This window comes from Clytia hemisphaerica, unplaced genomic scaffold (assembly GCF_902728285.1).
Source record: "Clytia hemisphaerica strain Z4C2 unplaced genomic scaffold, Clytia hemisphaerica genome assembly, whole genome shotgun sequence".
NCBI lineage: Eukaryota > Metazoa > Cnidaria > Hydrozoa > Leptothecata > Clytiidae > Clytia > Clytia hemisphaerica.
Genome location: NW_027104580.1, coordinates 458,002 through 469,207, shown reverse-complemented (window position 1 = coordinate 469,207; position 11,206 = coordinate 458,002). Strand labels below are relative to the sequence as shown.

Below are 11,206 nucleotides of genomic sequence, written 5' to 3'. Positions count from 1 at the left end.
TGCTTGGCGGGGATTGGGAAACAGCCTCCATATAAAGCTCAGTGGTTGCAACACCTTATATTTCTCAAATTAGTATTCGGTGAACTCAGATCTCTCGACGAAAGATTTTCTATAAAAAAAACAACCTCTCTTTCAACAACAGAACAGAGGAGAATGACAATGTTGGAAAATGCTGTCCATGATGTCGATGATGTCCAATGACCGACATGATATGATATGATATGATATGATTGAAAGAAAACTTTTCGAAAAAGACAACAATTTACATTCCTTGGAGAAAACAAGCACCTGTATGTAGAACCACCATTCGCAATCAACTACTTTAATCGTAGAAATTTTAGCGAGACTAATTTTAGCGTTTTAGCGAGTTTTCCCTACTTTAACTAAAATTTATCTCGCTAAAACACGCCGAATCGACAGATCGCTAAAATTTATCCGCGCTAAATTTTTCCAAAACGCAATTCGCTAAAATAAATCCAGTTTTGTTCTTCTTTTTTTTACAATTTTTGCGAAAACTAATAAAGATATTTATTTTTGTCGGTCCCTAGAGTTCTGGAAGAAAATGTAGGCTTAAAAACACACGCTTATCTCGATTATTTATTCGAGGGTTTATGGCTACCCATCTTTGTGCAAAAAATCAAAAAGAGAACATTTTACCTACTGTATACACCCTTTCCAGAACCATTTAAAAAACGTGAGACTCAAAAAAGGTTAAGAAAACACCAGCCAAAAACAAAGAATAGCATTCAAAGACACGTGGAATAAAATGGAAGGTGGTAGAATCAAAATGTAATACATATACATGACACATACCTTCATGAGGGGGTGTGTTTTGGCGACTCCAGATGGCATCGAAAAGTGAATATGATTGAACTGGACCTTTCACACCTGGCAATGATCCAATTTCTTCAGATTCTGTACGAAAGAGCGATCTAAAAATCAATAGACAAGTATAAGTAAACAAGTCTGAAACCGCAGTCGGAGACAACCCGAAGGCTCCTCTTTCGATAGCTATCTACCAGAAGGTAGGGGAGGGCGACACTCTTTCTCCCTGGATTGCTCCACAAGTATAAACAATTTGATGAGAAGAATGAAACAAATTTTTTCTAAAGAATGGAATTGTACGGGCATCCTAAAGAAATGGGTACGTTAGCCATGCTCTATGAGGCTGGGTACCACAATTTTGATAGCAGCCGTTGGGCGATTCAAGCGGATAAAGACTATATCCCAAATCGTGGTTGACATTTTCTTGAATAGACCTTATCTTTGGGTACGTTGCTTCACGCTTTCTTATGACTGGATACCACCAGTAGTGGACAGTTAACAATTTGAAAAAAAATTACTTCTAAATCATATAGTGCTAGAAACCTCGAGTTTTTTCTTCTTAAAAAGTGCTACCTTTAAAGGCTCGACGAGCCCTCAAATTTGCCAATTTTACTACTATCTCGTAAAGGCTTTTAAAAATAATCCAACCAAGACGATGGCCCTTGACCCAAAAAGCATAAAAATGGTCGAATTTTAGGGGTGGTCAAGCAACTGTGTACTATACATTTACCTTCCAATAGTCAAAATATGAAGAAAATTGATTTTTATTCGTACCTAGATTTTTGTGGAAATACATTTTCGTTCACGTTTTGATTTCCTTGACCCTGAACAGAAGTAAATAAGTAAAAAATAATCATAATAATGGAGCATCTCTCTTAGGTTCCAAATAAACGGGGGGGGGTAATTGCCAGGGGGTGGAAATTGTACTTCAGAAAACCCAAAAATAAGCTAAATATAGGCTAAAATTAGGCTTACCCGGTTTGCTAAAATCCCTAATTTACAAAGTTTCCTTCTAAAAAATGGTGCCATGGCTTGGATTTCAAGCAAACATTTTGACGTTAAAAAGGAAACTGAATACTTATATATACGAATTACTTTTCAACCGAGAAGAGGGGAGTTAACAAACTTAGTCTATTCACTTTAAGCGTGCACTCTTTCTTGTTATCATGTTGAAACCACTCCCAAGGAGAATAGTGTTTTGACGCTGACATGGTTTCCCCATGAAGCAAAAAGGAGTGCATCGTTTTGCCACCTTTTAAAAAAACCTGACTATATTATAGGTGACTTTATATGGTAAAAGAAAATTCCATCACAAACTTACGTTAGTTTTTGGTTTTTGTAAGACTTTAATATTTTGTTGGGTGGGTTGCTGCTTTTTCTGTGTTTGTTGTTTCTTTGTCGATGAAGGTGGAGTTATGACGTCTGCTGACTATAAATTAGAAAAGTAGGCAATGAATAATAAAAAAGCCACTATAAAAGTTAGCTCATTATGTACATATTACATACATGGTTTGGGTTGAATTGGAATAACATTAACTTTGTATTGAAACTGTAATCACTTTATATTTACCTGTTTGCATATGTATTCAACTTTGCCATTTTGCTCGGCTTTCGATAAAAATCTAAAAGTTTACGTGTCAAAACTATAATATAATATAAATCTTTGTGTCGGATAAATTTCGAAGCATAACGTCGAAATGAAGTCAATTTGCAGAAATTGCAGGTGGCAGCTCCCCCTTACAAGGTTCACATAACAAAAATAGACCACGCCCTAACCGCACCTTGTTGAAACATTTAATGTCTATAAATTACAACTCATGCCAATTATAAATGCTCTACGGCAACTGTTTTTCAATGTAATAGTAGAAAAGAGATGGCCGATTGCAAATGCATCAACTCTTGAAACTAGGGGTTTCTTGGCTCGAATCTCCGCTCTTTCCTATGTTCCGTTCAGTTCATAGATGTATACCGAGAAAAAGATCGAAAAACGTAAAAATCCTAGATAACCGGGTATCGACTTTACCTATCTACCTAGAAAGCCTCCTGTTGCTTGGTCATTTACATTTACACAAACGGCTTCAATGCCACAAGTGCAATAAATATTTTTTCTGTTTTTTCATCAAAGAAGAAAAAAAAAAGAAAAAGCAGTTGAGCCACTTACGAGATTACATGTTCTTGTTGGCACAGCCAATCGAGAAAATGAAATAGCCTGGATACACGAATGTTCCATACTTGAGCGATGGTTACTTCTACAGGCTGGATGCGATAATCATAGCGTCTAAAAGGGAGATTGAAGTTCGATTTTGTTGGGGTTGCTTCAGCTGATTAATGATTCTAAGAGTTTCTCTAAGACTAAGAGATTTACATTAAAGAGTTTTCTGACAGAGGTGCGAGGTAATGTTTCCCATTCTGTAGATTACATACCTGTGTATTTTGCGGAACGGGTTCACACCATGCATCTCCCAATCCTCCATCAACGGTAAAACTGATGAAGAAAAACATGCAAAGTTTAGTACTGACTATACTGAAAAGTAAAAAGAATCTTGTTGGCTAGATAGGGCATTTCATAAAAAATTGAATTCCATTGCAGCAGCATAGACTACTATGTACTACTTTAGAATTACTTCTTTAAATGATAGGTAGGGGGTTCGAAATAAATTTAATGAATTAAATAAAAAAGGATCAACGAAGAAAAAAAAGAACTTACATGATTTTTCTTTTTTATTTTGAATGGTTAAAAGTTGATTAGCGAACGAACAGACATCATGATATAATCTTAAAACAGAAAAAAAACAGTCAATTGCAATACAATTCTTCCATACATCTTAAGCATTTAGAAAATTTTGGCATTTTGGGAAATAACTATGCAGAGACACAAAGAAAAGTCAGTGATATGTTGTTCTTAAAAAAAAACAGTCAATTGCAATACATCCGTGTCATTTGGATATGTCCAAGGCTTAAGAAAGATAGGCAAAACAGAACTTTTCAAAGAACTTTCCAATCAACCATTTTCTCTGATACCAACAAAAAGTTAACCGAAAGCAAAATATCATACTTGAGGTTTTCTTGAAAAGCTTCTTGAGCCAAAGTGTTTGATCCACTACACACTATCCAATCAGTGAAAAGTTTGATAGCTGGTAGACACTTCATCTCTATCAATTGGAATCTGAAAATAAATCACCCAAGAAGTTCATCGTAAAAGAAGTGGTCATAAGTAAGTAAGTTTGCGACCGCAGTCGAGGGCGACCCGAAGGCTCCCTTTTCTCTAGCTGTCTTCCCCAAAGGTAAGGGAGGGCGCCACTCCTTTCCCTGGATTTCTCCACTTACCCTTGATCCGTCTCTTTAATTGCTGAGCATCAAGCAGAGAGACATCATGTACCATTTTGGGAATCTTTGGTATGACCCGGCTGGGGATCGAACCCAAAACCTTGCGCATCATAGCTGGATGCTCTACCTTCATGCTACGGTCGCTCTAAGTGTTCGTAGTAAATCAAAAGGGTAACGTAAGAAGACTTTCTTAACATTCATTCGACTTAAAATAAATTAAAGTTAGTTCTTGTCAATTAAAAAAATATGGGTAAGGAGTAGGTCTTGGTGGTACAAAGAGTGGAGACATAATTCCCCACCATGACCGATAACTGGAGAAAAATCTCTCTCTTGAAAACGTAGCCAAACGTAAACAAAACGTCGTGATCTATCAGTGAAGAGAACGTTTATCACCATTTTTTTTAACATCCTGTCTGGAAGTGCTTGGGAATAGAACTCGGCTCATTGGGATGCAAGTCTGAGACGAAGACTTTCACACTACCAATCGGCAGTATGTTAGTGAAACACAGTGATAACCAGTGACCCAAGCCATGATAAAGTTTTACAATATCAGTTAGAAACATGGAGGTTATCTGTTTGTACAAAGTGCTCCCTACCAAAAACAAGTGGATCAAGTACGTTTATTTGTTAATAAGTGAAAAAGATATATCAATTTAAAATCTCTTACCTATTCACAATCATCTCGCTTGTGTATTCCAACATGATTTGAAAGAACTGCACGCAGAAGAGTAGCGAAACATGCCATAAACTTGTATCTTCTTCACTTAGATTGTCTGCTTCGTAGTTTCGATGTTTACAACGTTGAAGATTGAACAGGGAGACAGACATCAAATGAACCAATTGGATTTGAGTCAATTCCAACAGCACATCCTTGAAAGAATGTAATATATAGGTCACTTCAGTTATTTTATATGCAAACAAAATCGGTAATTCAGTCAAGTTTCTCTAATTCGAGTACGAGCAAGAATTTTGATTTGAATCATATAGATAGAATTTTAGTTGTTTTAAGCACAATACCAAGTTATATTTGGCCATTCCATTTTATATCCAAACAGGGGATGGACGAGCATTTCGAAGGGGGTTATCAAAAATAAAAATAAAAAATCAAAAATATCAAAAATATCCAAGGGGTTTAAGTGGAAAGTTTCTATTCTTCCAAAGGGTAAAAGTTATTGTAAAACTTCCAGGGCCGTCCACGGGGTTAAAGACTGATTTTAGTTAGTCCATTTTCATTTTAACGTACAGTATGAAAAAGAAATTTTCACATGGTAATTTTTGCAGACTTTACTATCTTCCAGGATGTTTCAAAGGGTTATTCGCAATGGAACAGGCCAGTGAATATTAGGGAAATAATTAAATATCATAAGTTCAAATCAGTAATCCAATGTACTATGCAATACAGAGAATATTGAAATCCTAATTGCTCCTTTAGATAAGTTTCATCAGGGTGAAAATTATTGTAATCACTGCAATACCTTTAGGTCTTGAATAAGCTGGTCTTTCAAGGCATTAATTTTTGAAATATCTGAAGTAAGAAAAAGAAAGTTTTAGAAAATTAAAAAAAGCAACCAAAACATCGAACTTGTGCTAATTGTGCAGGATGGTTGAGAAATCTGACCTCTTGGAAACATGGTGCTTAGCAAATTCGAATTATTATCAAATTTTACCTTTAGGCTTCAAAATCAAACTTTTACACACTAAAGGTTTTGTTTTTCATGTGATGATTGTAAATCTATAGGAATACCAAAGCGTGCTGCCAACACTTCCCAGATGTTTGTTCATGTCTGAAAGTTCTCCTTCCAAGCAATGTTATGACAGAATAAAAGAAATAACCTATATTGTACCTTGCATCATGTAGACAGATCCAGTGAAATTAAGGAATAATTCCAAATATTCAGCTACTGTCAAACCACTCGTCTTTGTAAAGATACTAAAATGAGAACGCCGATAAAAATGAACAATTTTTTAAATGACGTATAACTTATACTTATAAACAAATTATCGCTTTTTTTTTAACCCTAGTCCGCTTTACTTCAGTTAAGGCAAATTTAAAAGTTTAAGAATCCTTTGAAACTATTATTTTTTCTTCTCTGAAAGCAATAAAGTAAATAGTACACATAAAAGATTTCAGGTCTAGGTTAAGTATAGTGTAGAAACTAGTTCAACTCGTCCTTATCTACAGCTTTTATGATAAAAAAAAAATGCAGAGGTAACCCTGAATTCTATTGAATTGTACATGCTTACTTGTAATTCTGTTTGGCACACATTTGGCTGAGTGTTTTCTGCAAGTTTGAAGAAGCAGCAGGAAAAGGGTTTGGTACAGAGATACTGAAAACAAACGAACAAAATGTTTTTATACTAAGCTTCGAATAAGGCAAAATAAAACAGATAATAGAACATGCTGTCATTCGCCAAAATTAGTTACCGCCAAAATTAAAAAAAATGAATTTTCAGGATTTTTGCAGCTCATCTAAATTAGTTCCCGCCAAAATAAGTTCCCGCCAAAATAAGTTCCCTTAAGGTAGTTCATGTACTAGAAATGTTGGTAATATCACGATAAATTTAAACTAGTCATTTTAACATCTTTTCTTAGAGAAAAAAACTTGGGGGCATTTAAAATGCAGTTTTTTTTTTGTAAATGCAGCAGTGTGAATGCAAAGAACTAACTTTGAAGCTGGCATAAAAATAAATTGAGGAATGAAAGGTTTTCTGGAAGAGAGATAGGAAACAATAGAATGTTGTTAACCTTTTGTAGTAATAGAAGACAGCTTGAAGATTATTGGATTTTGCACTTGACAAGATTGCCAGTTGGTTATATGGTTGCCCTGAGGAAAAGAGAGATTGAAATTAAAAAAAAAAAACGTGTGAACAAAAGTGGTAGCTTCGATCTATCCAATGATAACAATCATTTTTGTTGTATTTGAATTTTGAAAATCGTTGATTTTTTACTCATTCTGGTCAGCAGATTTGCCTGCAATGTCATCATGGTCAAAACCTGTCAAAACTTCATGTTAAAACTTTTGCCAGGCCTCCTCTCAAAATAGTCTCAAAATCCTATCTACTTTCAACCCAGTCACATGTGATTGCGTTCCACAAAAGATGCTACCGATTCTAAGGATTGACCTCCTACTAACTGTAGTAAAATATGAAACCTTCTTCCAAGAATGAAAATACTTTAGGAGCACAGCAGCATACCATTGCCAGGCAAAACCTTTGAAGCCAAAGTGTAGAAAGTTTGAGCTTGCTGCATGTCATTTCGATAACGTGCTAAAAAAATTTTTTTATTTATAATCAATTATCTATTTAGAAGTTCAATATGATGTCAAGAGCTGATCCTACTCACAAATTTGACGGTTGGGTAAAGCTTTCCTGACTTATAGACCTTTAAAAATAACAAAGAATTCTAACGAAGGCAAAAGTCAACTTCAAACAAGGGGAAAAATCTTTTTGAAAAGAAAGTTAACTAACAAAAGTAATCTAAAAAGTATAGCTTTAGAAATATTGCAAAAAAAAGTCAAATACCTAGATCTCCAAGGTGAACAAGACAATCTTGGCAAACATACAAGCAAGCATTGATTTTGGGTTTTGTAGTATCGTTCTTCTTCTTGTTTTCTATAAAACAAGTAAACAGAAAGTTTCAATGTTTTTCGTTTTTAAACGTATAAGTAGGAAAATTACTGCAAAAGACAATAAATCTTCTCTCTTGTCATGTGTAAACTCCACAAACAGACTGTACATTGCAGGGTAAATTACATATAATAAAATTTGAAAATTTGTCACTTCTTCAAGGCCTACTACCTACAGCTGATAATGTTGAACAATGCAAAATAATGCGGTCATTTATTATTCAATTTTTTCCCTACTACTGCTAAAGTAAACATCACCTCAAACAGGGGAGGGGTCGGTAGTAAAATCTCAGACCGGGTGCACCAAAAAAAAGTATACAGGTTTGTCGAGATATTGTGAGCTTCAGGATTTGAATTTTTTGTTCATTCTTTTTTTATTGTATAGAGGATGCTCTAACTTGAATTTTGAGCTATTGTACATTAAATTTAAAAAAGTAGTTTGAAAGTTATTTTAATGTAAAAATTTCAAACCTAATGTATGATAGCTCAAAATTCAAGTTAGAGCATCCTCTATGCGATAAAAAAAGAATGAACAAAAAATTTAAATCCTGAAGCTCACAATATCTCGACAAAGTTGAATACCATTTTTTGGTGCACCTGGTATATGAGTATAAAAGGATTTTTACAAATTTTTAAATACAACCACCCAGACTCTTGGAAAAAGTATTTTACTACCCTGGTAGTAAAAGTTTTTGCATTATGGGACAATTTGTCATGGAGACCACCTATTTTTTGGTTGCTTTTTGGACTGATTTTACAAAAATAGCTAAAAAACGATTATTTCTGTGACACATTTTTCACTTAGTGCAAAAATTAATGTTTTGCCCTTAGAATTAAAGTCTTTTTTATATTGACAAAAAAATTCGAGAATTTTTTGTTTGCAGCAAACAACTTTCCAACAGAAAATTTTTTCAAATTATAAAAATTTTCAGATTTTTTCAAAAAAGTCACCCAAAAAATTAAAAGAATTACAAAAATAGCTAAAATTTGCTAATTTTTACAGTTTTAACTACCCAGGTAGTAAAAATTTTCCAACATTTAACACATAGATACCACCCATTTTAGTATTTAACTACCCTTGGTAGTAAAGTCATTATGTCTGAGATTTTACTACCGATCCCCCCCCCTGACTCAAAGAAATACATACTTGACAAGATACCCAATTGGCTAGCTTTGCCATGATAGGGAAGATCAAGATCATAGGTATCACAAAATTCTTGCAGCAACTAAAAAATAAAAAATTTCTTTTCTAGAGATTAGTAACATCATTGTTTAGAAATTGTATTCAACATTACAAACACCTCATTATTTATTGACACCTGATCTTATCATCAAACTTATCTCTATTTAAGCATCAGAATTGGCCCTACTTTTAGTCTTCTTGAACTGTCATGAAAACAAAATATATGATATGCCTTCTCTAGGTATGTTTTTTTGCATTAAAAGTCAAAATCAAACCTGGAAATAAAATCCTGTAGAGACATCCAAAAACAATGAAAGCTTTGCTTGTATATCATTTTTCTCGTTGTTCTGGTGAAAGGAAAAGAAATGAGTGACTAACTAAATTTGATAAATGATAAAAGTTAAAAAACAACACTTATGATACTACATAAGTTCCAATTTTTATGCTTTGTTGAAAAGCTAGGAGTTTGTTCTGAATATTTTTATGCTTCTCAAAACACATTAAACAGAAAAACACAAAAATTATTATTCAGAGTTGAGTGCTATTTAAAACCCTAAATCTTTGCTTTTAGGCGCTTCAAAACAAAAAGAAAGAAACAGCTAACTATACCTGTTTTTTCTCCTTAATTTTCAACCTGAAAGTGTCAATGTGTTCTTTGAAGACACTGTTCCATCTACAAAATAAAACATTATTTGATTCATTTTTAAACAAAGCTTTTACATATAAAGTCAATGAATTTGAAAGAGTCGTAACAAGTACTCCAAAAATGTCTTTGCCTTTATAAAATTTCTCCCTTATACTGCTAAGATTTAAGTCCCTGGTTCTATTCAGGTTTTTCATAGGAAGCTTAAAAATTGGTATTGTGTATAAATGACCTATGGAAGAAACATAAAAAATAAACATACAGTTCAAGCTCTACTTTGTTATCCAATGCGTATTGAACATCTGAGAGAAGAACTGATTTGTACAAATTTTCCAAGCTAAACAAAAAGGAATTTGTACATGTTTAAAATAAGAACCATAAAAAAGCCACGAAAAATAGTCATGTCAGCTAGCACGTTGGAGCAAAGGTGACCAACATTTAAATAACACTCGAACAATTTAGCTTAGGGATGTACATAATGACCTACATCTAATATTTTGCTTTATTTATGTGTAATGAGTAATACTGTTGATGAATATTAACTTACTTTTGCCTTTGAATGAACTCGTCAGACAAAACATCAGCTACTTCTATAGATTTTCCTGGTAAATAAAAATATAAAATGGACGATGAAGCCAGTAATGTAAATCTTATCAAAAGTTGTTGTTTTTTTAAATAATAATGATGAAATGATTTTAGTGCTAAAATCAGTTAATAATTATAGAAAAAACAAACCATGAATATTTGTCTTTAGTCTCTGACATTGTCTATAAAGGAAAAAGAAAAAGTAAGAAATCAATATAAGAGTAAATGACTATTAATAAATTAATCCAATAAGAAGTTAATGTAACATTACTGTACTTGAAAAATATATGTTGAACTTGTTAAGATAAAAAAAAATCATTTATTTCAAAAACCATTTTATAAACTGAATGGCTTTCAATTTTAAAAGCAAAATTCTCATGTTTAAAACTTACTTCAAAGCTTGTACACATTTCAAAGTGGAGACCATGGTTCATTTTAGTTTATTATTTTTTTAGCCACCTAAAGATTGAAACAAAAGAAGATGTAAATATGTAATAAATGTATTCATGTTTGTCATAAACCAGATATAAAGGAGAAAAAAGTATTTAATATTTATATAAGGACAATTTGCGCTAAAACTGTACCGTGTCCCGTCCAAAATCATGAAAAATAAAGTTCAATGATCTAACACCACTCAGCCAATTTAATGAAAATATACCTTGTCACCACCTTTTAAGGCAAACTAATAATAAAGATACATCAGGGGTTTATTTGAGGCCGGCAACCGGCGATTTTCGCCGACCTCAAAGCCCAATATGAGCTCAAAGTCGCCGGCTAAAAAGTCTTTTCTAGATATCCTTAATGTATGATTTTGTTTCTGAAAATTTATTTTTTGTGATCATATCTTCTTGTTAATGAAAGACTTTATTTATATCATTCTCTTGAGTGTTTCTTCAAATAAAATCACAGGCTTCTTATATTTAAAAGAATCATGATTATAACAAACTTTGAAGTGCAAAAGCTTAAAACATCACTTGAAGTATATTGCTATCTTTTATAGTCTACACAATAGACAGC

The 11,206-nt window shown here is 33.3% G+C and overlaps 1 protein-coding gene across 1 annotated transcript; it reads right to left on the bottom strand.

Annotated features, from left to right (window-relative positions):
• Window positions 1-813: 813 nt before the first annotated feature.
• Window positions 814-10,652, bottom strand: LOC136823533 (nonsense-mediated mRNA decay factor SMG7-like; the record flags this gene model as incomplete). The annotated part of the gene is given in 22 exon segments (XM_067079719.1): window positions 814-932; window positions 1,600-1,649; window positions 2,147-2,254; window positions 2,396-2,447; window positions 2,987-3,103; window positions 3,250-3,310; window positions 3,533-3,600; window positions 3,881-3,991; window positions 4,820-5,022; window positions 5,628-5,677; window positions 5,997-6,082; window positions 6,397-6,480; window positions 6,899-6,977; window positions 7,348-7,419; window positions 7,675-7,764; window positions 8,926-9,004; window positions 9,237-9,308; window positions 9,571-9,634; window positions 9,867-9,941; window positions 10,152-10,206; window positions 10,340-10,371; window positions 10,582-10,652. Coding segments are annotated over 22 exon segments (1,762 nt in total), but the record flags the coding sequence as incomplete, so codon positions are not given.
• Between the last annotated feature and the right edge of the window lie 554 nt (window positions 10,653-11,206).